A 26,357-nucleotide genomic window follows, 5' to 3' on the forward strand; every position below is an offset into this window, starting at 1 on the left:
AGATCCCTCAAGTGTTGTCCCTTTATAGCCACACCTACTTCTCTCCCAGTCCCACCCCCTAGAAATCACTAATATGATGTTCTCCATTTCTACAGTTTTTTTCATTTCCAGAGTGTTGTATAAATGGGATCATACCATATATAACCTTTGGGAGTTGGCACTTCTCACTCAGTACAATTCTTTGGGATTCATTCAAGTTGTAGTGTGTATCACTAGCTTTTTTATTTTTATTGCTGAATATTTATTATTATTTCATGATATGGATGCACCAGAGTTTGACCATTCACCCGTTGAAGGACATGATATCTCAGTCTATTATAAATAAAGTTGATAAAAAAAATTCATGTATAGGTTTTTGTATAAACATAAGCTTTTATTTCTCTGGGATAAGTGACCATGAGTATTCTGGGTAGGTCATATGGTAGTTGCACGTTTAGTGTATTTTTTTTCAGAGTATAAGCATGATCCAGCTTTTCCTCATCCTCACTAGCATTTGGTATTGTCACTTTTTTATTTTAATCATTCTGATAGGTATGTAGTAATATCTCATTGTGGTTTTAATTTGTACTTCCCTAATTGCTAATGATGCAGATTATCTTTTCATATTTTATTTACCATCTCTTTTCTTTTAGTGAAATTTTCCTTACATTTGTATTCATTTTTAATTGGACTGTTCACTCTTTTATTATTGAGTTTTGAGGGCTCTACATATATTCTAGATACTAGTCGTTTGTCAGATATGTTGTTTGTAAACATTTTCTCCTACCTTGGAGATTGTTTTTCCATCTTCTTCATAGAGTCTCTTCCAGAGCAGAAGTTCTGAATTTTGATGAAATTCGGTTTATTGGTTTTTCTTTGTATGGACTGTGCTTTTGGTGTGAAGTCTAGGAACTCTTTGCCTAGCCCTAGGTTCTGAAGATTTTCTGCTGTGTTTTATCCTCAAAGTATTATAGTTTTATGTTTTACAGTTAAGTCTGTGATCCAGTTTTAGTTAATCTTTGTAAAAGTATCAGATGTGTATCAGAGTTTGGAGGTTTTGTTTGATAGTTTTTTGGGGGATGTGTTTTGTCTCCAGATGTCCAATTGGCCCAGTGTTATTTGTTGAAAAGGCTACCTTTCCTCCATGAATCGTTTTTGCACCCTGTCAAAAATCAGTTGAGCATATTTGTATGCATCTATTTTGGGGTTCTTTATTCTATTCTACTAATTTTTGTGTCTGTTCCTCTACCAACACTCCACAATTTTGATTACTATAGCTATATAATAAGTCTTCAAATCATGTAGGCTGATTCTTCCCACTTTGTTCTTCTACAAAATTGTTTTAGGTATTCTAATCTGCCTTTGAATATAAAATTTAGAATAACCTAAACCTGCAAAAATTATTGCTGGGAGTTTCATAGGAATTGCATTATATTTGTATATCAATGTGGGATGGGGAAAATTGACATCTTCTGTTGGTCTAAAATTACCTTTTCTGTGTGTGTCTCTGCCAGGCTTTGGTATCAGGATGATGCTGGCCTCATAAAATGAGGATCTCCTAATAAATCTACTGAGTTTTTTATTTCAGTCATTGCATTTCTTAATTCTAAATTTTTTCATTTGACTCTTCTTTATATTGATTCTTTATGTCTTCTATTTATTTTCTGAGACTATTTTTTCATCTACAGACGTGCTCATTGAAGCATTTTTGTCATGGCTGCTTTAAAATTTCAGCAAATAATTCTAACATTCCTGTCATCTTGATGGTGGCATATGTTGATTGTCTTTTTTCACTCAGTTTGAGACCTTCCTGGTTCTTGGAATGACAAGTGATTTTCTTTTGAAACCTGAACATTTTCATATTCTATTCTAAGATTCTGTGGCTTATTTAAACCTTCAACTTTAACTGGCTCTCTCTGACACTGCTCTAGCGGGGGAAGAAGGGATGCAGCCTCACCATGGAAAGATGGAGGTAGAAGCCAAGGTTCATCACTCAGCCTCTGTGGACAGCAGACGAGTAGGAGGGCTCCTTATTACTGCTGAGCAGTAGCAGGAGTTCCAGCTTCTCACATGGTCTCCATTGATACCACAGTGGAGGTGGCCTTATTACTGCTGGATGGTGGTGAAAGTCATGTCTCACTGCAGGCTTCCTCATGTCTCTCTGCAGGCCTCCTCAGATATCACCAACTGTGGAGACTCAGGGCATCTCTTCCTGCTGGGCAGGTGAAAATCCAGACTCGCCACATAGTCTCTACTAATACCAGGGTGAGGAGAAGACCACATTACCACCAGGTGGAGACGAAAGCCAGGCGTTCTACTCAGCTTCTCTGACAACATCCCTACCGCAGGGTTGAGGGCACAGTGTTACAAGGGAGGCAAGGGTAGAAATCTAAGCTCTCCATTCAGTCTTTTCTGGCTGGATGGGAGTGGAACCACAATTTTCTGTGGTGTTCAGATGGAGTAGCAGGATTATTGCCTAAGTTTTCTGCCTAGCTATGCTGATCTTTTCCTTATCCTGAGGCTAGAAAGAGCAAGCTTTAGTTGGGTGTGTGTGTGTGTGCGTGTGTGTGTAAGCTTTTTGATGCTTCCATGCTTCCAGCTTTTTTCTGCTCCAAGTCTGGAATATATGAAGCAAAAAGAAAACCCAGAGAACTTAATCACCATGTCCTTCCTCAGGCGCCAAGGTCCCTAGCCTGCTGACCTCCTCTTCTTCACTTCTCAGACTCTTATGGGGGTGTGTGTGTGTGTGTGTGTGTGTGTGTGTAGTTGTCCCTCGGTATCTGCTGGGGATTGGTTCCAAGACCCCCAGAGATACCAAAATCCACAGATGCTCAAGGCTCTTATATAAAATTGTGGAGTATTTGCATACAATCTATGCACATCCTCTCATATGCTCTAAATCTTTTCTAGATTACTTAGAATAACTAATACAGTGTAAACGTTATGTAAATAGTTGTTACACTATATTTTTATTGGTATTATTTTTATTGCTGTGTTGTTATTTTTATTGTTTTTTCCCAAGTATTTTCAATCCAGGGTTGGTTGAATCTATAGATATGGAACCCACAGATATGGAGGGCAAACTGTATATATCATGCACAGGAGTTTTAGTTGTACTTAGTGGGAGAAATAGAAAAAGTATGTCTACCTCCATTTTCCCAGAAGCAGAATTTGTTTCTTTTTGATGTCAGTATTTCTCCTAGCAGCTCCTTCACATTTTTAAAATATTTCTAATACATTTTAACCTCCTGAATAGAGGGATTTTGTTAGAACTGAAATCTAAGAATAGTGAATGAGGACCTAAGGGATCTCGTTACTGAATTTTTGAACTTTAGTTAATTGATATGTTTCTTTTCACTGACACCTTAGCCTTTAGAGAAATAAGGTACTTTTATGTTTTTCCTTTGTGTGATATATATTACTAATTCTATAAATATTGTTTGGGTGTTTTGCACTGTGATAGTGTATTGAGGGTGATTTTCAACCTTTCATTTGTTTTCTTTTACAGTCAAGTGAAAGACAATCTGTTGGAAAATATGATTTTCAATACATTCTTTTAGGATTTCAAATAATTTTAAGTCTCAGAAAGCACAGGATTATAATCTGGGACACATGTTTCTTTGACAGGCAATGAAAACTCACAGTATATTATTGGGTTTAGTTCTATTTCTTATAGGCTTGTTGTTGGCATTATTGTTTGTTAAAAAATGATATTTTTCATTTCTAAAAACTATGTATCCAACTGCATTTTTTAATTTGCAAGGAGAACTATTTTTCCTTATTTTTAATTTCTAATTATCTCAAAATATGTTTAGCTTTACAGTTTAATATTATCATATCTCTAGAAAGTTGTAACTACTTAGATCTGAAATATAGTTCCATCCAGAAAAAAGAAATGTATCACAAAAGGCAAGTTCTTCAGTTCTACATTTGTCTCCTGTGACCTCAGGTACTCTAAAGACTACTTCCTAGGTTCTATTGTTAAACTGTTGCCATGATGTTTATTTGCTCACTTCTTAAGAGTATTTCCAACAGAGGAAAATGATACCCGTAGCTGTAGACTCCTGGGAAACTAGAACAAATAGTTTGGCATATAGCTGTCATTTGATGAGATGGCTCACATTTGAGCCAAGGTGCTCTACATGTTTCATGAGGCAGAACTGCACATGTTAAGCAGACCCTTCCAAAATTGCTAAGGCAGATTCTGTTTCTTCTGCGAAAAAGACTAATTCCAGGGTCAATAGGAAGCAAAAATGTACTTTCTCCACTCTGAATTCTACAATGGTAGAGAAGCTTTCTCATTTTTATTGCCAGTTCCTTCTATTCTCACAGCACTTACCAGTGCCTGGCACAGAATAATATAAAAGGAATTCTGTAAATAGTCATTGAGTAATGAAAGAATATAGTAATCATCACTATGATTGCTTATTAAAACTTTTTATTATTGGCCTATCATTGAGTTCAGGAGTAGAAATGTCTGCTTATTGGTCACACTCCATCCCTGGTTTAATGTGGCTCAACTTAACACAGGCTTTATTTTCTCCAGTCCCAGAAAATACTATATGAAATTATTATTACTTTCTGTATACATTTTAGCCCAGAAAACCTGGCCACCGTGGAACAATATGAAATGATGGTGATGATAATTTGCTATCAAAATGACTTTTGGATAATAACAAGGAAAATACCACCTCTTAGCTTTGGAAATCCATCATTCATCATTGCCAGATATTGCTGAGTTGGTGGTTATTTTCTCAATTTCTCAAACATGCTAAGGTTTTTCCCCTCTCAACTCAGGGCCTTTGCATACTGTTTCTGCCTACAGCACTTTTTTCCCCATTTTTAAAATGATTTTCCCATGTGTATTTGGAGTTTTTTAGCTTAAATATCTCCAGAGAAATGGTCTCTGTTTACCTTATTTAAAGTGGGTTCCCCTGGCTCCCTATCTCAAACTAGAGTTTCTTTACTTCCTAGCACTTATGACAATTAGTAAGTCTTTGTTTACTTGGTTTTGTTAGCTTGCCTCGCTAGATAATAAATACCTGCCTGGACCATATCTGTTGTACTTACTGTTATATACTGAACATATCCACTATTACATCAAAATAATAGATAACTGCTTTTAAAAGTGCTCTGATTATATTTGAAGTTGACATATAGTCAAACATTTATTAAACAATTATTTATTAAGCATGTACCAGATACAAAGCCTTGTGTTAGGAACAGGAATTCCAGAAATTAAAATTTCAGGCTCTGTACTCAATGAACTTGGAGAGTATGATGGGGAAGACAGACCGTTAAAATGCAATTAATTATTTCATTTGACAATAGTATTGCATGCTGCTGTATTCCGAGCCCTATGCTATGTGCTGACACAGACACTGAACTTACGATACTTAGAGTCTGATAAGCAATGCAGAAAAGTAAATAATTACAATACAGTGAGATAAATCCTATGGTAAGGTTAAGCTTAGGGTTCCATGGGAAAACAAATTCATGTTATATGTGGAAGTTGGAGATGAAAGTGCTTTGAAGAAAAAAAAATTACGGAAAGGTTGTGACATAGTGTATACTTGTTTAAAACCAGATAGAATCAGGCTGCCTAGTTTAGACTCCCAGTTCGTCCACTTAATAGTTATGTGGTCTTGCACAAGTTACTTAACCTTATTAAGATTCAGGTTTTTTGTCTGTAAAATGCTTACCTCAGAGAACTGCTGTGGGATAAAACAAGGTAATACGTATAAAATACTTAGCATTTACAGTACCTGACCATACTAAGCACTTGTAATGAATGATGATCATCTTCACAGGTCACCTTATGTAATGACAAACTTTGCTTTGCCAGCAGCCTTCTCCCAAATGTTCTTTCCAAATCAGTCCCTAGCACACTGATAGTCTCCCTCTATCCAAAATATAAATGCCAATCATGTAAATGCTCACATGCACAGTGCTTTTGGGAAGAAAGTAAACATGGGAAACTTTCACCCCCAAGAACCCCCCCAAAACAATTAAGACTTAAAGCAACTGAAGATATGTGATTATATTAGAAATTGTTTCTAGAACCCCAAGTTGAGGAAAATATGGATGAAGTATTTTTTTTTTGATGCATGATAAGGTCTGTGCTTATAGCTTCTGTTTTCTCTGTGATAAAGGATGTGAGAGGGAGGTAGAAAGTGATATCATGGAAAGTGTGAAGATATTCAAAGATAGATACAAAGGTGTCATCTTTGCTCTTTGTTGTCATTTCTGGCCATTGCTCTCCCTTTTCTCTAAAATCCTCCAGCTGTCTTCAAGCACATGCTGTCAAAATATACTGCTTACCCCTACTTTTCCTTACTGCAGTCATGTATAGATCCTCTGTGTCATTCCTTGAAAATTTTAGCAACTTGGCTCTTTTCGTCTCCCTACCACTATTCTAGTGATCATTCTTTGTGATTTTAGCGTCCGCATAGACCATTCATCCAGCCTAATGATCTGTCATTTTCTTGAACTTCACTCATTCAGTAGTACATCACCTCAACTATTACCAATGACTACTTCACCTCCAAAATCTCAATTTCAGTCATCTCAATCTCTGATCTATGTCTCCTATTTTTCCATGTCAGTTCCTCTAGTACCCTGAATTCAACAGTTCTAAAACCCCACCAGGTCCTCCAATCCATTTATCTTATTACCCTTTTTCCGTTAATCCCATCCCTCACGTTCTCACTTCTGTTCAAACTGAGCTTCACACTCCATAGTCTGTCTATATCCTCAAACCTCTTGCAGTCAATCTCCACCCTTCATAGCGACCACTGTTATGATTCCTATCATTGGAGTTAATTTTTCTGGTTGAGATTCATCCATATATTAGTTCATTCTTATTGCTGAATGGTATTCCATTGTAAAAATATGTCATAATTTATTTATCCATTCTTCTGTTGATAGGCATTGGGTTACTCTAATTTGGGACTGGTAATAAAGCTACTGGCAGAAAGATAATTATAGCCAAAATGGTAAAACATGAGAGAATCCATAAGTAGGAAATCTTTTTGTGGATATACATTTTTATTTGTTCTGAGTAAACTAAAAGTAGAATTGCTAAGTCTTAGGGTATGTGTATGTTTAACCATATAAGAAGGTGTCAAACAGTTTTCCAAAAGGTCTGACCTTTTTTACACACCCTCCAGCAATGCATGTGAGTCCCAGTGGCTTTATAACCTTCCCAGTCAGCCTTTTTAATTTTAGCTATATAGTATATGTAAATTGGGTTTAGTTTTCACTTCCCTGATGTGCCATTCCTAAGTTTTTTATGAAATATCTATTCAAATATTTTGTCCATGTTTTAAGTTGGGTTGTCTTCTTGTTGAATTGTAAGATACATATACATTCTGGGTACAAGTTCTTCATCACAGATATATATTGAAAGTATTTTCTTCTAATATGTGGTTTGCCTTTTCATTTATTTAATGAAATCTTTCAAAGAGCAGTTTTACATTATGATGACATACAATTATCAATTTTTTGTTCTATGGCTAGTGCTTTTTGTGTCATCTCTAAGACATTTTGTCCACCCTAAAGTCATAAAGCTAGTCTTCTTAATTTCTTCTGGAAAGTTCATACTTATAAATTTTCAGTCTAGTTTTATCATTCATCTCAAATTATATGTGTGTAGTATGATATAAAGGTTGAGTAGTTTTTTCACATAAGTGTATTTAGTTGCTCCAGCACCATTTGTTGGAAAATAATTTCCTTTCATTAGTGGCCTCGATGCCTTTTTTGAAAATCAATTGAGGGTCTACTTCTGTGCTCTGTATTTTGTTCCATTGGTCTATTTACTCTCATACTAATATTACACTGCCTTGATTATTGTAGCATTATAGCAGGAATGCTCAACAGCAGTACTATTGACATTGTGGATGAGATAATTATTTATTATGGGGGGACTACCGTATAGGAATTTTAGGATGAAGTATAGGATGTTTAGTAGCACCCTTGCCTGCTGTCTACTAGATACCAGTAGCACACCCCAGTCATGTCTATTTAAAATGTCTCTAGACATTGTCAAAGGTCCACTTGAGGGGGAAGGAGCAAAACTTTCCTCAGTTGAGAACCACTTCTTTATAGTGAAATAAGATAGTGTGTAGCCTCTGATTTTGTTTTGATTCAAGATAGTTTTGCTTATTCTAGGTATTTTTACTTTTTCCTATAAATAAATCTGCCTGGTTTTGAGTAGGATTGTGGTGAATTTGTAGATAAATTTAGACAGACTTGATAACAATTCTAATTGCATTAATAAAATTGAGTCTTGCAGTCCATGAAATCCATGAACATAGCTCATCTCTTCTCCTCTTCCCCCCACCCTTTATTTTGGTTGGGTTTTGTTTGTTTGTTTGTTTGTTTGTTTAATTTCTCTCAGCAGCATTTTCTAGTTTTCAATGCAGAAGTCTCGCATGTCTTTGTTAAATGACTCCTAAGTAATTTGTATTTTGTAATGCTTTATGAATGAATTTATTTAAATTTCATTTTCGATTGTTTGTTGCTTATATGTTCAAATACAAATGATTTTTCTATATTGACCTTGTATTCTAAGAACTTATTAAATTTTCTCATTAGTTCCAGGAGTTATGTTATATATTCCTTATGATTTTCTAGGTATATAATTATGTCATCTGCAAATAAAGAGAATGTAATGCCTGTCTTTCCAGTCAATATGGCTTTTACTTTTTTGTTGGCCTCAGTGAACTTTCTAGGAGTACTTCCAGTGCAATTGGGGAATAGAAGGTAGTATGAGTAACCCTCTTTGCCTTCTACCTTTTGGGGAAGTATTTACTATTTCACCATTAACTATGCTGCTAGCTAGGGAATTCGGGTAGGCGCCCTCTATCAGATTAAAGAAGTTTCCTCTCATTCCTAGTTTGCTGAGAATTTTTATGAATGTGCATAGAATATTGTCAAATAGTTTTTCTAAATCTATTTTGATGATCATATCGCTTTCCTCTTTTTTGTCAATATAGTGAAATTCACTAATTTTGCATTCCATGGATAACCCTCATTTGGTAATGATGTGTTATTTTTATAAATTGCTGGATTTTATTTGCTAATACAGATTGAGTGCTCGTTACCTAAAATGCTTGGAACTAGAAGTGTGGTGGATTTTAATTTTTTTTGAACTTTTGGAATATTTGCATATACATAATGAGTTTTTGGGATTGGGACTCAAGTTTAAGCATGAAATTCATTTATGTTTGATAAACACCTTATGCACATAGCCTAAAGGTAATTTTAATGTAATATTTTAAAATAATTTTGTGCATGAAACAAAGTTTGTGTACACTGAACCATCAAAAAGCAAAAGTGTCATTATCTCAGTCAACTGTGTGGACAATCTATGGTGGTTTGGTCATCACTACCATTCCTGAGTCTGAATTTATATGCTACTCATAAGCAATCATTTTCTTGTACTTATTCACACTTAACTACTTAAAAGTAAAATATATGACAGATAACATTAACACAATGAAAAAGTAATGTGTTTAAGGTAGTGAACCAGTACAGTAGCATCACCAGAATACCTGTATCAGCTGTCAGACAACAGCAACAGCAAACAAAGGCAGACTTTCAGTCTTCATGTCAGTGCTCAAAAGTTTCCAATTTTGCAGCATTTCAGATTTTGGATTTGTAGATTAGAGATGCTTAACCTGTATTTTGTGAAGGATTTTTGTGTAATGTCGGTGAGAGATACTGGGCTATAAATTTCTTTGCTTGTAATGTGTTGTTGGGTTTTGGAATCATAGTTATGCTGGCCTTATAAAACATGGCGGGGAGTGTTTTCTGCACTTCTATATTTTGAAAAAGGTTGTATATGATTGTTGTTTCTTTTTTAAATGTTTGACAAAAAAAAATTATATCTGAACCTAGATTTTTTTGTGGGAAACTTGTTAATTATAAATTACATTTTATTAATGTGTAGAGGTTTTCATATTTTATTGTCTTTTGTGTCAGTTTTGGAAAGTAGTTTCTTTTAAGAAATTGGTCCATTTTACCTAAGTTGTTGAATTTATTAGTATGAAGTTATTTGTAATATTCTCCTGTTATTCTTAAGGCCTGTGGTATTTGTAATGATATCCTGTTTTGCATTCATGATATTATTAATTTTTGTTTTCCCGTTTATTCTTCATTGTTCTTGCTAGGAGCTTATCAATTTTCTTAACATTTTCCAAAGCAACTTGTCTGTGTTTTCTCTATTTTTTTTGCTTACTATTTCATCAGTTTATTTTCTTTTTATTAGATTCTTCTTCAGGATAAATTTGCTCATCTTCTATCTTGTTAAGGTGGAAACTGAAGTCATTGATTTTAAACCTTTCCCCTTTTCTGATATAGCATTTAAAATTATAAATTGGCCGAGCATGGTGGTTCACTGCCTGTAATCCCAGAACTTTGGGAAGCCAAAGTAGGAGGATTTCTTAAGGCCAGGAGTCAAGACCAGCCTGGGCAACAAATCAAGACCCCCCATCTCTACAAAAAAAAAAAAATTAAAATTAAATAAAATTATAAATTTTCTTCCAAACGCTCTTTTAACTGCATTTAACAAATTCATATGCTGTATTTTCCTTTTGATGTCATTCAAAATTTTTTTTTTTAACTTCTCTTTAGATTTTTTTCTTTGATCTGTGGTTTATTTAGTACAGTGTTTTCATTTTTTCTTTAATTTTCAGTTATTTGGAGCTTTTCTAGATATTGTAATTGATTTCTAATGTAAATGTGTTTTGGTCAGAGAACATACTCTGTACGATTTAAATCTTATGAAATTCATTAACACTTCTTTTATGGCTCAGCATAAGATTTTTATGGTGTACTTGGGGAAAGACTGTATTATTATTGTTGGATATAAATTATTACTGTTCTATAAATATCAACTAGATTGATGTAGCTGATAGCATTGTTCAAATATTCTGTACTCTTACTGATACTTCTTTTTTTTTTTTTTTTTTTTTTTCTGAGACAGAGTCTCACTCTGTCTTCCAGGCTGGAGTGCAGTGGTGCGATCTCGGCTCACTGCAAGCGCCGCCTCCCCAGTTCACGCCATTCTCCTGCCTCAGCCTCCAGAGTAGCTGGGACTACAGGCGCCAGCCACCACGCCCGGCTAATTTTTTATATTTTTTTAGTAGAGACGGGGTTTCGCGGTGTTAGCCAGGATGGTCTCGATCTCCTGACCTCGTAATCCACCCGCTTCGGCCTCCCAAAGTGCTGGGCTTACAGGCATGAGCCACCGCGTTCAGCGTCTTACTGACACTTTTGTCCAGTTGTTCTGTTACTAAGAAAGGATGTTACAATATGCAGCTAGGATTGTGGATTTGTCCGTTTCTATCTTTAGTTCTGTGTTTGCCTTATGTATTTTGAAGGTCTGTTATTAGGTTCATACATCTATATAATTTTTGTGCCTTCCTGATGAATTGGCCTATCATTATGAAATGTTGTATTTTATCTCTAGTAATACTCCATTTCTTAAAGTCCAATATTAATAGCACTCTAATAAATTTGTCTGATATTAATATACATAGTCAAAAACTTCATCTGATATTAATGTAGTCAAATAAATTTCTCAAGCTTTTCCATTCTTAGGTCTTCAGCCCGTGTATATTTGCAGTTGGGTCTTACTTAGTATCCATTCCAGCAAGTGCTAAGTCAGAAACTGTGAAGGGTCTGAGATTTTGCCCTACTTGCAAGCTAATAATTTAGTTTACCATGATTTCACTCAGTACCAATGAGATAGTTGTTAATTCATGTTGCCTGTTTTGAAATATTAAACAACAAATAACTTTTGTTTCCTTGTTTTCACGAGTGTCTGCTATATGACATAAATGTTTAGTGTCTTTTTTGATAACTCAGATACAAGATATTACCGAACGACTTCAAATACTTTAATTAGAGGAAGGCTTATATACTTATGATTTAACAAATTCCCCTGAGCATCTAGGCAGCCATGGATTTCTCAAACCAACTCTCAGATATACAATTTTGTCTAGAGTTAGCTCCATATCAGCCATATTAAAGGACAGACCATCAAAGCATTTGCCCAGGATACAAATCTGTAAGGATCACTGAAATATCACTAACATAAATCAGTTATACATACCAGCTGACTAAGATTCCTTCCTTACCTAACTAGATAAATGTAAATTGTTCTCATTACCAGTGAAGTAGATAGTGCTCTAAAAGAAAAATACAATAGTACAAAAAAAAATCCCTGGAACAGACATCTCTGTTTTAAATAATGTCATAGGTATAAGTTGTTTTATGCAGTTACATGCCGCAACATCAGCCATGAGACATAAAGACGAGTTGCCTAAGTTGGCAGTTGCAGTGCACTGATACTCAGAAACTGAATAATGCATGACGTAGTGCTATTTACTAGGAAGATTTTAATATCATAAAACTAATTTCTAAAATCAAAAAAAGTTTTATTCTTCAGAAAAACATACATAATAAATGGACGTAATCCTTTTAAAATAACATAAAGAAGAAAGTAAACAATTTTTGTTAAAAAACATTTCTCCCCATCTCTACTAAATAAATGTTAACTGGCTTTTAATATACTGACTTAAAGTTATTATTCTGGTCATTTGCTTCTCTATAACAAACCACCCTAAAATTTAGTAGCTTAAAACAGTTTATTAAAAATCTGTGTTGAATGGCTGAGCTGGTTTATTCTCCCTTGGAAGTCTCATGCTATTGCACTCAGATTTGTGCTGTGGTTGGTGTTATCTGAAGATTCCACTTCGCTGGACATCCAAGATAGTTTCTTCAGTCACATGTCTTGTGCTAGGCTGAGAAGGCTAGAACAGTTGGAACCAAGCTAGTTATCTCTCTCCAATGCTGTCTTGCCTGTTAGCTAGCTTGGGCTTCTTTTCAGCATGGTGATCTCAAAGGCACTAAAATTCTTACATGGGGTTGGGCTTTTCTTAGAGTGAGCATTCCAGAAGTCCAAGTTGTAAGCTGCAAAATTCTAGCATGGTAAGTCACACAGTATCACTTCCATAACATTCTGTTGGTAATAAGAAAGTCACAGGGCCACACTGATTAAAGGGGAGGGGACTACATAATCCTGCTTCATTGGACATTATGTTTGGAGACTGACTATGACTACCACAGGAGTGCTTGACATGTGATTTTATCTGCTTGACACATTATTTTAATCTCAAGAGCATATGAATGTAGAATTTGGAACTTTTTAAGTTGACTCTGTCAGCTTCTGCTAAGCAAGCTGTGCCTCCTTCCTCCCAACAGAAAGTAGAATACTTTATTATGACTCTCTATTTAATCTCTTTTGTTTTCTCTGTCTTCAAAGACTACATTAAGTACATTCACATTGTTGTGTAACCATCATCATTATCCATCTCTGAAACTTCATCTTGCCCAACTGAAATTCTGTACCCATTAAGCACTAACTCCCCATCCTTCCCTCCCCACCAGCTGGTAACCCCCATTCTACTGTCTCTATGAATTTGAATACTGTAGGTACCTCATTTAAAGTGAAATCTTACAACATTTGTCCTTTTGAGACTGGCTTATTTCACTTAGCAGAATGATTTCAAGGTTCATTTATGTGTAGCACGTGCCAGAATTTTCTTCCTTTTTAGACTGAAAAAAATTCCATTGTATGTCTAGGCCACATTTTGTTTATCCATTCATCCATTTATGAACACTTGGATTGCTTCCACCTTTTGGCTATTATGAATAATGTTACTATGAAAATGGATATAAAAATATCTGTTTGAGTCCCTGTTTTCACTTCTTTGGGATATAGTCCTCAAAGTGAAACTCTTTTATCATATGGTAATTCTATGTTTAATTTTTTGAAGAATCAGCATACCAATTTCCACAGCTGCTGCACCATGTTACATTTCTACTAGCAATGCATAAGAGTTCCAGTTTCTCTACATCCTTACCAACAGTTTCTATTTTTTATTTTGTTTTGTTTTTTAAATAATAGTCATCCTAATTGGTGTGGTGTGGCATTTCATTGTGGTTTTAATTTGCATTTTCTTAATGATTAATGATGTTGAGCATCTTTTCATGTGTTTGTTTGTATTTGTATATCTTCTTTAGAGAAATTTCTATTCAAGTCTTTTGCCCATATTTTTAAATCAGGTTGTTTTGTTGTTGTTGAGTTGTTGAAGTTCTTGATATCAATCCTTATCAGATATGTAATAGGAAATATTTTCTCTCATTTCTTGTGTGGCCATTTTACTCTGTCGATAGTGTCCTTGGATCCACAAAAGTTTTTAATTTTGATGAAGTTCAACTTATCTATTTTTCCTTTTGTTTGTGCTTTTAGTGTGATATCAAGAAATTATTGTCAAACCTAATGTCATGAAGCTTTTTCTGTATGTTCTCTTCTGAGTTTTTAGTTCTTCTATTTGGATATTTGATTCACTTTGGGGTAATTTTTATATGTGCTGTAAGGGTAAGAGTCCAACTATATTGTTTTGCAGTATCCAACACCATTTTCTATAAAGATTGTCCTTTTCTCATTAGATGGTTTTGGCATCCTTGTGGAAAATCATTTGACCATATATAAGAGGGTTTATTTATGGGCTCTCTATTCATTCCATTAGTCTGTGTGTCCATCTTTATGCCAGTACCACACTGCTTTGATTACCATAAATTTGTAGTAAGTTTTGAAATCAGGAAGGGTGAAACATTCCGTTTTGGGTTTTTTTTTTCCCCAATATTATTTTGGCTATTCAGGGTTCCTTGACATTGTATGTAAATTTTAAAGTGGATTTTTCTATTTCTGCAAAGAAAAAAAAAGTCATTGGGATTTGAGGGATTGAATAGATTGAAGGTAGCTTTGAGGAGTGTTGTCTTCTTAACGATATCTTCTTTGAATTCATGAGCATGGTAGGTCTTTACATTTATTTGCATCTTTTTAAAATTATTTCAGTCATGTTTTACAGTTTTTGGTGTATAAGTCTTTTGCTTCCTTGGTTAAGTTTATTCCTAAGCATTTCTGTGCTATTGTAAATTGAGATTGTTTATTTCCTTTCTGGATTGTTCATTGTTAAGTGTATAGAAATGCAACTGGTTTATATGTGTTGATTTTGTATCCTGCAACTTTGCTGAATTCATTTATTAGTGATGGTTTTAGGTGGAATCTTTAGGGTTTTCTAAATATAAGATTATGTCATCTGGACTAGAGTTAATTTTACTTTTTCCTTTCTAGTCCGATGCCTCTTTTTTTTTCTTGCCTACTTGCTCTGGCTACAACGTCTAATATTATGTTGAATCAAATGGTAAAAGCAACTTCTTACCTTGACCTGGGGAGATTCTTGAAGGAGATTGTTTTGGGAGCTAAAAATCTTCTCCCCCACCTCTGGTGCTACATCACTACATTCTGCCTATCTCATATGTTGGACCACTTGGAGATCTATAGTCCTCTATCACCCGAAAGTATATATAGTTCCCTTAATCGGAGCTATTTAGAGTAGAATAATGTTCTAGCCAGGAGAGGTCTTTAGAAAGATGGTTAATAGTAACCTATGGCACTAAAAATTCTAAAAGAGTTCTTACCAACCATCTCCTAACCCCATGCATTCTAAGGCGTTCCCTTTGGAGGTTTCTCTACCAGTGATTCGTAGGCTCATCTTTTTTTTTTTTTTTCATTTTCCAGCAAATAATTATTGAATCATACACACATACGTGCACGAACACACACACACACACACACACACAGAGTCTTCCAAGGACAAAATCAATTTTTGAGACAGTACAGCTTAAACTAGAGAACATAAATTTCAAGTGTCTGGGGGCAATCAGAAATAAATGAAATAAGAAAGTTAAGAAAAATAGGGAATGGCAGGGATTGGGGCAGGTGTTTGGAGCTATGTGTGATTAAGAATCCAGATTTGCCAGATCTTCCAAATTTTGAAGAGAAACTGGAAATTCACATTTTTATGTAAATTTCCTGAATTTTTAGCACAGTTCCAACTTAAAATGACAGCCAATTTTAAACTTGTGGTCCAAAAGAAAAATAAAAATGTACAGATTTTATTGAATGCCTCATAATTTTCAAAGCTACTTCTTTCACTAATGAATTCATTCTTCATATTACAGAAAATGGCATAGCTTTCTTAGAAAAGGTTTTCTCCACAGGACAGTTTGCGAGTGGGAATAGGTATGCGGACCTGTCAGAAATTAGAAAGGGACACATTAGAGAATCTTCTCTTAGTTGCAAGAGACCTGGGTAAAGTTCTGAAATTACCATTTACAAAGAAATAAGTCTTTGGCAAACACCTGTTGTAAAAAATTTAAAATGTGTTGTTTTTAAGTAAAATTTTAAAATATGAAAACACTGTTATATAATAAATGCATCATTTTGAAACTATTTTCTAAACTTACCACCTATTTCTGTTGCCTACTTTGTGTTTTAAATATAGAGCTTTTGAGGAAAAACGAAAAGAACAAGAAGAAAAAGAACACCAAATTAGAGAACAAATACTTCAACAAAGAAAACAGAGGTTTGAAGAAGTTACTGAAAAATTCCAGCGTGCCCATATTCCTCTTTCACAGCGGAGGAAAGCAGGTGCCTTAATTTCTAGAACAATATGAGAACAAAAATTGAAGTTTTAATTTCATTTGACTTGGGTAGACAATAAACTCATAAATGAAGAAATGAAGTGGAAACAAACTAAAATGACCAATATGACTTTTGAGTAAAAGCACTTTAACCAAATGAAAAATAGTCATTTGATTTAGGTTTAATTCAGAGAATACTGTTGGCTCTATTACTAAATTCTGAAACTCACGGTTTGAATTGACTTCCAACTGGTTACAATGTTTTGTCTTTTTAAAATTGATTTGGTAAGTAGCTTAGTACAAAGAAAATTTAACGTTTGGGTTCAGAAAATTAGTGTCACATTTATTCTAGTATTTTTTAATGGTTTGATTCAAATTCATATTTGAGAGACTGGCAGAACAAAAAGAAAGTCTACAGAGTAATATAATCCAACAAGATAAAGACTTGGAACCATTTAAGAATTTAAATAAGATTATGGTTGGTTCTTTTGTATTATATCTACATTTTAGTACCTTAAATAGTAAGACAATTAACAATATGTCAAAACTTCATAAAGAAAAGTGATAAGCAAAACCTTTATGTATTCAGCAAACATATGGTGTACTGTGTTGTACTTAGCCTTAGGCTAAGCTGAGATATAGAAAAATCCAATTGCATTCTACCATTAAAGATCTCACAACCTATTTTGGAGATGAGAGTGGTATAAGCAATGTCAATAATGTAATGATAATTGCTATGGTAGCAGAGTGTGTAAAGTGCCATGAGAGCACAGAGGAAAGAACACTAAACCTATGTCAGGACCTCAAGGACATCATTCTTGGAAAAATGACTTAAGTCAGATCTTAACAAATGAGCATATTGCGAAGCAAACAGAAAATAAAAGGACACCCCAGGCAAAAGAACAGCTTGTACAAATAAATTATGTATTTCAGTGTATCTGAAGCATAGGATGGGGAAAAAAAGAAGAAAATGGATATGAAGCTAGAAAAAATAAAGGTAGCCAGTTCTCATAGAACTTTATATGCCATGCCAGGAATTTCATCTTTATGCAAAATACAGTCCACTTACAGTTTTTTTTAACGAGAAAGCAAGCCATTGCTGTGTTAGTAATATTACTGTTAATAAGGGCAGCTAGTAAAACTGGGCAAAATAACAATAGCTTCAACATGATAGGAGTTTATTTTTCTCCCGTATAATATGGAGTCCTGTGGTAGGCAGTCATGAGCTGGTTTGTTGATTATACTGAGTTGAGAGACAGAAGGATCATCTGTCACTCGGCTCAACAGTCTTTAGTATCTGGTTTTTATCCTCACTGTCATGGTCACATGGTAGCTGGCAGAGCTCAACCATCATAGCAGTGTTCTAGGCAAGAAGAAAGGACAGGAAAAAAGGGTGCACCTCTGAGATCTCTGCTTGGCAACTTTATTTGCAAGAGAGTCTGAAAAAAATAGTTTTTTTTAATGTAGGTATATTGCTACCCCTAACTATATAGGGTCTGTAAGGGAGTCTGAAAAAAAGTTTTTTTAATGTGGGTGTATTGCTACCCCTAACTATATAGGGTCTATAAGGAAAAAAGAGAAAATGCATATCAGGTGGGGAACTTGGGGTCTCTGTTATATAATTAGATTTGTTAGAAAGATAATTACAGTTACAAGATGGAATATCGATTGAAGAAGAGACTTACTAAAGTAAGTAGACTAGTAGGATACTATTTAAATAATTATGGTAAGAGATGTTAAGCTCCTAAATTAAAGCAGTGCATTGAGTGTAAGAGATAAGAGTTACCATATTCATCCTTTTTTTTCTTTTTCTTTTTCTTTTTTTTTTTTTGAGACGGAGTCTTGCTCTTCTCACCTAGACTGGAATGCAGTGGTACGATCTCGGCTCACTGCAACCTCCACCTCCCGGGTTCAAGAGATTCTTCTGCCTCAGCCTCCCAAGTATGTGGGATTACAGGTGCCCTCCACCATGCCCAGTCACCTTTTGTATTTTCAGTAGAGATGGGGTTTCAACATGCTGGCAAAGCTGGTCTTGAACTCCTGACCTCAGGTGATCTGCCCTCCTTGGCTTCCCAAAGTACTGGGATTACAGGCGTGAGCTACTGTGCCCAACCAGAGATACTATATTCAAGAGATATAATCACAGCCAGCTGAGGTGGCTTATGCCTGTAATCCCAGCCCTTTGGGAAGCCGAGGCAGGCGGATGGCTTGAGAGCTCACGAGTTCAAGACCATCCTGGGCAACATGATGAAACTCAATCTCTACAAACAATACAAAAATTAGCCAGGCATGGTGGTGCATGCCTGTAGTCCCAGCTGCTCGGGAGGCTGAAGTGGGAGGATCACTTGAGCCCAGGAAGCGGAGGTTGTAGTGAGCCAAGATCACACCTTGGCACTCCAGCCTGGGAAACAGAGTCAGACCTTATCTCAAAAAAATAAAAAAATAGACATAATCAATAGGATTCAGTTACTAATTCGATTGTGGTGAAAGAGGCTGAGCACAGTGGCTCACACCTGTAATCCCAGCACTTTGGGAGGCCGAGGCGGGTGGACCACCTGAGGTTGGGAGTTCGAGACCAGCCTGGCCAAAACGGTAAAACCCCATCTCTAATAAAAATACAAAAGTTAGCCAGGCATCAAGGCGGGTGCCTGTAATCCCAACTACTAGGGAGGCTGAGGCAGGAGAATTGCTTAAAAACCCAGGAGGCGAAGGTCATAGTAAGCTGAGGTCGCACCACTGCACTCCAGCCTGAGTGACAGAGCAAGACTCTGTCAAAAAAAAACAAAAAGTGGTGGAAGAGAGGCTAGAAGGAGAACAGTGCCTCTATAAATTAGCAGAAAACCTTATTTTAAACTTCAATAAATACTTTTTAAATTAATTGATTACTTTCATAGATGCATCCTTTATGATGCAAAATATCAGCAGACTATCCTATAGCTTTGCATTCTTCATGTAATCACCAGTTGATTAGGGAAATGGATTGTCTCTAGAGTTCAAGTTTGAACTAAACCTTACATAATAACATACTGTTTTTGTTTAAACATTCTAAATAAATTACAAACCTTGTAATAATTGAAAAGACTGACGACATATTGGTGTTTTAAAGGAGAAAAGAGGAAGATAGTTTGGAAGTACTCACAAAGAGCTAAAGCCAGAAATTCACTCACCCTATTTCTAGGCCTTGAGTTATTTATAGTATATGATACACTACAGATACCATGTACAGATAGTATAGTATATTTATGGTCTATGATGGGAGGAAAATAATGTCTCCATTGGAGGGGGTTGTAGGACAATTAATGTCCTTAAAAGACAGCTATGCTTCAACTTGAACAAGAAAGAGAAGACAGTATTTAGAGGGAAGTAGGGGAAAATAGAGTATGTTGAGTACCAAAGTGCACAGTGGAAGGCTTTGAGAAAGTGGATATATAGAGGACATAGGGTTATATTTAACGTTGTACAGGACAGTATATGGATGAGTGTCCATAATAATGTATGACCTTGAGCAAGTTACTTTGCTTCTGTATGCTTTAGTTTCCTCAGTTGTAAAATTCAAATATACCTCATAGGCCATAGCGAGGGTTAAATAGTTTATGTGCATTAAGTGCTTAAAAATAAGGTCTGTAACTTAAGTGCTCAGTAAATGTTAGTTGGTGTTTTTGTATGTTCCCCTTTTCTTCATAGGAATATTTATAAATAGTGTCAGAAATTTATACCACTATGAGATCAAATATAGGGGAGTTTGCATGCGAGGATGAAGAGCCTGGACATTTCTCAGAGTCTCTTTTTTCCTGATAAATATTCTTAAAATTGGTGATGAAAACTTTGAGGTAACACATTCTCTTTTGGGAATTGAATGTCAAAATTTAAAGTATTTACACTATTCTGAAAATATTTTCTTTTTACAAAAGTTTTAAAGTAATATTTTATCATTAGCCAATTACATTATATGTAAAGAGACCATTGAAGATAAAGTGATTCTGCACTATTTGGTCTTTATTATCTCTTTAGTTTTCAGAAAACCAGTTCCTCCATTAGAAGAGGCCCTCAAACAAATTCAGGAATCCAACTTAAAATCAGAAGTAAACCTTCCCTTTTCCCATAGACCAACAATAAACTGGAGGTAAGTAATTTATGATTATTGTATACAATTATTACAATAATTGTATAACCATCCAGTTGCTGTGCTTGTCAGCCTTTTCATCAGCTACTCCTCACCTCTGTTTTAGAGTTTATTTTATTTTTACAGTTTAAATTGAGGTACAGTAGAATGTAAATTGCTCCAAGAATAGGTCAGAATACCAATTTGTTGTCTTAAAGTCTTTGGTGTTACAAAATACTATGTATGTTAAATAATTTTTTGTGGAACATATCAAAACACTTTAAATATTGATATTGATATTTTGATTAAAATTGTAATATCTTTACTGAGAAGAGAAAAATTATGTTGAATTGTAATAAATTTAGGTAAAAAGAGTAACTTTATGGTAGAAATGGGTTTTTCCTCACTGAAAATCTATCTTGAATGTCTTGAAAAGATTACAGAGTCTCCTGGTTCTTCTACAGGATGGCATAAGTGAATCATCTGGAAGTAATAGGATAGACCAATCAACCAGTGGGTACCCTCGGACATCCTGTATCTTCCATTTATTTATTCCAAACATTTCTTAACGCTACTACATGTAAAGAAGTAGATCAGGCATTATAAGGGGATATGGAGAAGTATATACTATTGTAAAATATAATCCCCAGTGTATAATCTAAAAGATAAGTGAAATCGTGCTTCAGAAATATAGAATAGTGCCAAATGAGTAATTACAATAATATATAAAATTCATTTATATAAATAACATCTACAATTCAGACAAATTATGTTAATATTTTACCTGTGCATAATGTTATTCCATTTTTAGAATATTTGTGGTCAATAGTTCCCTTGATTAGGACTAAGAACAAGTAAATGTATCCTCTTGATCCTAATTAGAGTTCAGGAAAGACCTCATGGGACAGAGAATTCTTCAGCAAAGCTTTGAAGAAAATAGTAGTTATTTGGAACAAGTGAGTGGATGGCATTTTAGACAGAGAGATGAGCTGTGCAAAAGCCAAGGGCAATCGAAGCCATGATATACTCTAGGAGTAAGAGCATGTGTACATCATAGAATGCAAAATACAGATGGCTTTGCCAGATACAAGATTGGAGAGATAAGTGCATCTGTATGCCAAGAAATATAAACTTTACCTTGAGAGTTTAAGAGGAGTCAATGAATAATTTTAGACAAATTAGTGATAAGGTAAAATTTTCTTTTTAAACATATTATTCCAATCCATTGTGAACAATTGTGGATAATGGATTGAAAGGTGGGGATATTTCAATAAATGTAGAAATTATATAGCCTAGAGCTCAAGAGAAACTTAGGCTAAAGGCATTTGAAGCCATGGTAATGCATATGGTCAACTATGGAGAGTATGTGTGTGATGAGCACTGAAGAACAGCAACATTTAAGCAAGTGGAAAAAAAAGAGATGCTTGCAAACAGAATGGCTAGAATGGCTCATATAGGACTAGGAGAGGTCAGTACTATGAAAACTAGGGAAGGATAAATGTTCATGGGAAAAAAAATAGTTTACAGAGATCAAATAACTTCTAAAGAATCAGACACATAATGTTTGTCAGTCAGGATCCTGGCAGGAAGCAGGAGGCACACTTAAAAGAGGTGACTGACAGGTTAAGTAAGGGACTATAAAACCAACAAAGGATGGTAAAGCACCCCCAGAACTGACACAAAGTCAATATTACCAACACAGACCTGAACTGAAAAGAGCTGGACTGTAGAAGAAGGAGGCTGGACAGGTCCTGTGGTCTTAGGGAGAGGAATGTAAGCCACTGCTAAACCAAGCCCAGCAGGGAGGAAGTCAGAGGAATAATTATCAAAAACCACTTTGTTCTGTCACCCTCGTTTCTCCTTCTAGTCCCTTCCACTGGCCAAACTCAGCCATAAATCAAAGAGCAAGGGACGATTCAGTCTCTTGGAGCAGAGTCAAGTAGAGAAATGTGGCAAATGAATCTGGAGAGGCAAAGAGAGACTGTCCAACATACAAACAATGTGTCCACTGTATTTCACAACAAAAGAAGTTACTGGCGGCCGGGCGCAGTGGCTCAAGCCTGTAATCCCAGCACTTTGGGAGGCCGAGACGGGCGGATCACGAGGTCAGGAGATCGAGACCATCCTGGCTAACCCGGTGAAACCCCGTCTCTACTAAAAAATACAAAAAACTAGCCGGGCGAGGTGGCGGGCGCCTGTAGTCCCAGCTACTTGGGAGGCTGAGGCAGGAGAATGGCGTAAACCCGGGAGGCGGAGCTTGCAGTGAGCTGAGATCCGGCCACTGCACTCCAGCCTGGGCGGCAGAGCGAGACTCCGTCTCAAAAAAAAATCTACTGTAGGTCAGGCAGGGTGATTCACGCCAGTAATTCCAGCAGTTTGGAAGGCCGAGGTGGAAGCATCACTTGAGCTCAGGAGTTCAAGACCAGACTGGGAAACATGGCAAAACCCCATCCCTACAATTTTTGTCAGACCAATTTTAGTGCAGTGGTGGGGGCAGAAAATAAATTGCGATGAGTTGAAGAGAAATGGAGAGCAAAAAGGATAACAAGTTTAGTTTGACTGTGAAAGTTAGAGAGTGATAGGACAATAGCCAGAGGAGATGTACGGCCAATATATGGCTTTTCCCTTAAGAGAGATCTTATGATATTTAAATATGAATATTAAAGTGATAAGCAACAGAATTATAGTCTAGAAAGGTAGAGTAGAATTTGAGTAAGTACTTATCCTGTGTTGGACATTGATTAGCATGGATTACACATGTGAATGAGATATGGTCCTCTGCCTAGCAAGGGTTTGCAATTACATTATAATACTGTTTGTTGGTCTTTACAACATAATACACATGTAATACTGCATAATGGGGATTGTTACAGAAATACTAGCAAAGTAATAAAGAAGTACAGCATTGAAGGTAGAAGGTAGTCTTAGAGAATGAGTTAAGATTTATCAGAGAAGCATGTGTTGGGTTTTAGGCATGTGCAGTGCTACAGTGTTGTGAAAGGCATAGACCCCCGAGGAAATAGAACTTATTCAGAGTGGCAAGGCTATAGGATGTGTTGCTGATGGGACGGGGATGATCTAGAAATGTTGATTGTGATCAGATGTAAAATGTTTGTATGTCTAGCAAGTGAGTGTGAACTTTATCCTGTAACCAGTGGGGAGCCAATGGAGGTTTCTCAGCAGGGAGTGATAGCATCCTCTTTATTATTTTAGAAAGATAAATGGTGCAAATGTTGGAGAATAGAGAAGATAGAGACAAATTGGAGGCAAGGAGACCAGAGAAGAAATTATTGGAATAACCCAAGGGATAGATCCTTACTGCCTAAACCATAACAGTGCTATTTTGTATAGTGAAGAAAGGATGGATCTGATAATAAAAGATTTTGAGTAGTGAGAGTATGAGAGAGAAGAAAGAATGAAGATAATGTGCTTTCACAGTGCAGAGAAGTAACATGAAGAAATAAGAGTTTAAGGATATTGATCAACTAGAAGTATAAGAATTGAAGTATAGGCTGGGCATAGTGACCCATACCTGTAATTTCAGTGCTTTGGGAGGCTGAGGAAGGAGAATCGATTAAGACCAGGAGTTCAAGATCAACCTGGACAATATAGCATCTCTACACACACATAAAATGTAAAAATTAGCTGGGCATGCTGGCACACACCTGTAGTTCTGGCTACTCGAGGAGATGAGATAAAAGGATCACTTGAGCCCAGGAGTTGGAGTCGCAATGAGCTATAATCACACCACCGCACTCCAGCCTAGGTAACAGAGTAAAATCCTGTCTCAAAAGAAAAAGGAGAAAGAGAAGGAAAAAGAAAAGAACAAGAAGATGAGGAAGAGGAGGAGGAAGCAGAATTGGAGAATAGACAGAATAGAAGCAGAAAGAAAAGATACTTTATTAAAAGAATAGATGAGTTTGGTATAGGACAGAGGAAATAGAAAAAAGCAAAAAAAAAATCAAAAGCAACTGATATTTTGAGTCTTGATGATTAAGAGAATGTGATTAACTTTTTTAAAATTCCCTTTGAGCCTTCTGAATTTTTTTTTCTATCAGTTGTTATACTTCATGCTAATTGGATATTTTAGTCTCTCTCTGTCGCCAGGCTGGAGTGCAGTGGTGCGATCTCAGCTCACTGCAACCTCTGCCTCCTGGGTTCAAGCGATTCTCCTGACTCAGCCTCCCAAGTAGCTGGGATTACAGGCACGTACCATACCCAGCTAAGTTTTGTATTTTTAGTAGAGATTGGGTTTTACCATTTTGGCCAGGAGGGTCTCGATTTCTTGACCTGGTGATCCACCCACCTCGGCCTCCCAAAGTGCTGGGAATACAGGCCTGAGCCACCGTGCCCGGCCAGATATTTTCAGTTTTGAAAAACTCTTGTAGAATGAAGAAAAGCATAGGCATTTTTCTTGTTCAACAGTGTGCAGTTGCTTGAAGTCTTAGAAGAGTTAAACTGTCAGAACAACTTTGTTTTGCCTGTAGCAAACATGTAGATATGATTACAGCAAGTCTATGCTAGGATCATTAAATAACACACATCATCTTTGTTTTATGAGAAATGATCTTCATTGTGCATTAGAATACCTAGTTTTCGTGTTATTTTAATATGCTATTTTGACTTTGACTTCATGATATCTATGTGTGCATGTTTCTATATGTATCACATAAATTCTATGTATTTGGAAAACAAGTATATACAATGTATAGTGAGAACACTATGATTTACTTATTAAAAAGTTAGACTTCTCTCCACAGATACCCAATAGTCTTAAGTAATGTATATGAAAGTGCTTTGTAAACTGAAATTCTATACAAATATGAGATATTGGAATATTAAGAATCAGGTGTTAGGTTAGTGGGCATATTTTTATTTATTGAAAATTTGATTAAGCTGAAATCATTGATAAACTACTATCATATTAAAAATACATTTTCAGTGGAACGTAAACCTCAATGTATTAAGAAATAAAGTAATGCCATGAAATAAGGGGCTTACAAAGAAGCAGAGGTATATCAGTAAGATTATTCTAATGTGGAAAATGTTAGTGGTAGATAAAAACAAGATGTGGGCGATGTGATCATGTAAAAGAGAAAAAAAAAGTACGATAAAGTGCAGGGCATTTAGTGCTGAGGCCCCAAGACAAATCAGAGAATAGGTTCTCATGAACATAGAAGCTGCTTCAGCAAATAGTGAGACATAAAAATATTAATAAGGGAGTAAAGTTAAAAATATAAGAAGTAATAAGTCTTCTATCACCACCAAATCCTTATCATAAAACTAATGTGCTTGACCATTCTGGAAGGTGTAAGGTAAAAGGGAGATATATTGTCTCCTGTATTAAATGGTTAAACTTCAATAAAATGATACTGCTAGATATCTATCTCCAATATCCATGTATTTGTGTTGTGGCAGTTGATCCTGAACTACGTGCTACACTGAGAAATCTGGCCAGAGCTGAGCAGTTATCTGTTGACCTCTATTTGCCCTTTGAACGCATGCTTTAAACCAGATTGTCCAGCCCATATTCCTGTATCTGTATGAGTAAAAGGCTTCTGAGAAGTGAAAATACTCTAAGAGCCAGAAATAAGAAATGGCGAACCTGAATAAGCTATGTACATTTTTCAGTCCATGTGAGAGGACACTGATTGATCAAAGGAAGATCATGCATGGACCCTATGGACAAAAAAAAAAAAAAAAAAAAAAAAAAAAA

At 35.7% G+C, this 26,357-nt stretch overlaps 1 protein-coding gene across 1 annotated transcript in view; it reads left to right on the plus strand.

Annotated features, from left to right (window-relative positions):
* The window catches only part of CEP126 (centrosomal protein 126kDa), an 81,362-nt gene that overhangs the window by 11,721 nt on the left and 43,284 nt on the right, over positions 1-26,357 (plus strand). The window contains exons 3-4 of the mRNA XM_011984383.1: positions 16,401-16,546; positions 20,551-20,662. Coding sequence (XP_011839773.1) covers positions 16,401-16,546; positions 20,551-20,662 — 258 coding nt within the window. The remainder of the gene's footprint in view (positions 1-16,400; positions 16,547-20,550; positions 20,663-26,357) is intronic.

This window comes from Mandrillus leucophaeus, unplaced genomic scaffold (assembly GCF_000951045.1).
Source record: "Mandrillus leucophaeus isolate KB7577 unplaced genomic scaffold, Mleu.le_1.0 Scaffold267, whole genome shotgun sequence".
In the NCBI taxonomy this organism is placed as follows: domain Eukaryota; kingdom Metazoa; phylum Chordata; class Mammalia; order Primates; family Cercopithecidae; genus Mandrillus; species Mandrillus leucophaeus.